The 933-nt window shown below is 37.1% G+C and overlaps 1 protein-coding gene across 1 annotated transcript in view; it reads left to right on the top strand.

The window, feature by feature from the left end:
• LOC107083718 (galactose-specific lectin nattectin-like) overlaps positions 1–933 on the top strand; it is a 4933-nt gene continuing 4000 nt past the window's right edge. Inside the window, exons 1-3 of the mRNA XM_015373142.1 lie at positions 1–59; positions 180–245; positions 394–427. Of these exons, the coding sequence (XP_015228628.1) occupies positions 180–245; positions 394–427 (100 nt within the window). The 5' untranslated portion in view covers positions 1–59. The remainder of the gene's footprint in view (positions 60–179; positions 246–393; positions 428–933) is intronic.

Raw genomic sequence — 933 nt, 5'->3', positions numbered from 1 at the left:
TTAAAGCTCCTGTCCTTTCTCTTCACCGGGTATCTGTTTGAGGATTACACACAGCAAAGGTAACATCCAGCAGCCTCTCCATTTTATTCCTTCACCTCAGATTTTTTTTTTTTTACGTTATTTTACCCATCGTTAAGGTTCTTTATGAAATCAGGACTTTAAACATTGTCTATCCTCAGATGGCATCTGCTTTACATTTGGTGTTCCTCCTGGGCTCCATCATCGGCCTCCTGACTGTAGAAGCTGTGAGTGAAATTAACCTCGATTACTAGCCGAGCGCATTAATGCGAAGCAAACGGTAGAAAACTGAGTAACTTTGGACCAAAAGCAGGAAAGGAAGGAGACAAAAGATCCAACTGGTTTCTGGTTCTAACTGTGGTTCTGTTTTCACAGGCGCCTTATCCAGCTGAAACCCTCAGGGAGGCAGGTTGGTTCTTCTCTCTCTTCTTTCAAATACCTTCAGATTCAGACCTTTTATAGATATGTAATGTTAGATCATTTTTATGAAGTCAATTTCGATGAATTCAAAGCAACAGAAGTTCTTTAATCATCAAGTAATGACAGATCTGTAAAACATGGAAGTCATATTTTAATCTGTAGGTTTGTTAGCTTCGTGCTTTAGTTCATCTTCCAACTTAAGGTTCATCAAAGAAGAGAAGAGACAAATAAAGTAAAACATCAGAGATGTTGAGTTTCTAATTAAAGCTGGATTTTATAAGGATGAGTTGGAGAGATGTAAACAGGAAACTAAACTAAACCCCAACAATATCTCCTGATAGATAAACTCAAACATCTTAGCTCTGCAGACAAAGTAAAACATGTCTGTCATAATCTATGTACGGAAGAGGATTAGGGCCACTGAAAAAAAAAAAGTTAACTGATTTTTTAATTTCACATGGGAAAAAAGTCAGAATTCTGATTTTTTTTCACAGA

The sequence above is a fragment of the Cyprinodon variegatus genome, unplaced genomic scaffold, assembly GCF_000732505.1.
Source record: "Cyprinodon variegatus isolate N-32 unplaced genomic scaffold, C_variegatus-1.0 Scaffold81, whole genome shotgun sequence".
NCBI lineage: Eukaryota > Metazoa > Chordata > Actinopteri > Cyprinodontiformes > Cyprinodontidae > Cyprinodon > Cyprinodon variegatus.
The sequence above is the reverse complement of the archived record's forward strand: the minus strand, read 5'-3'. Positions and strand labels throughout refer to the sequence as shown.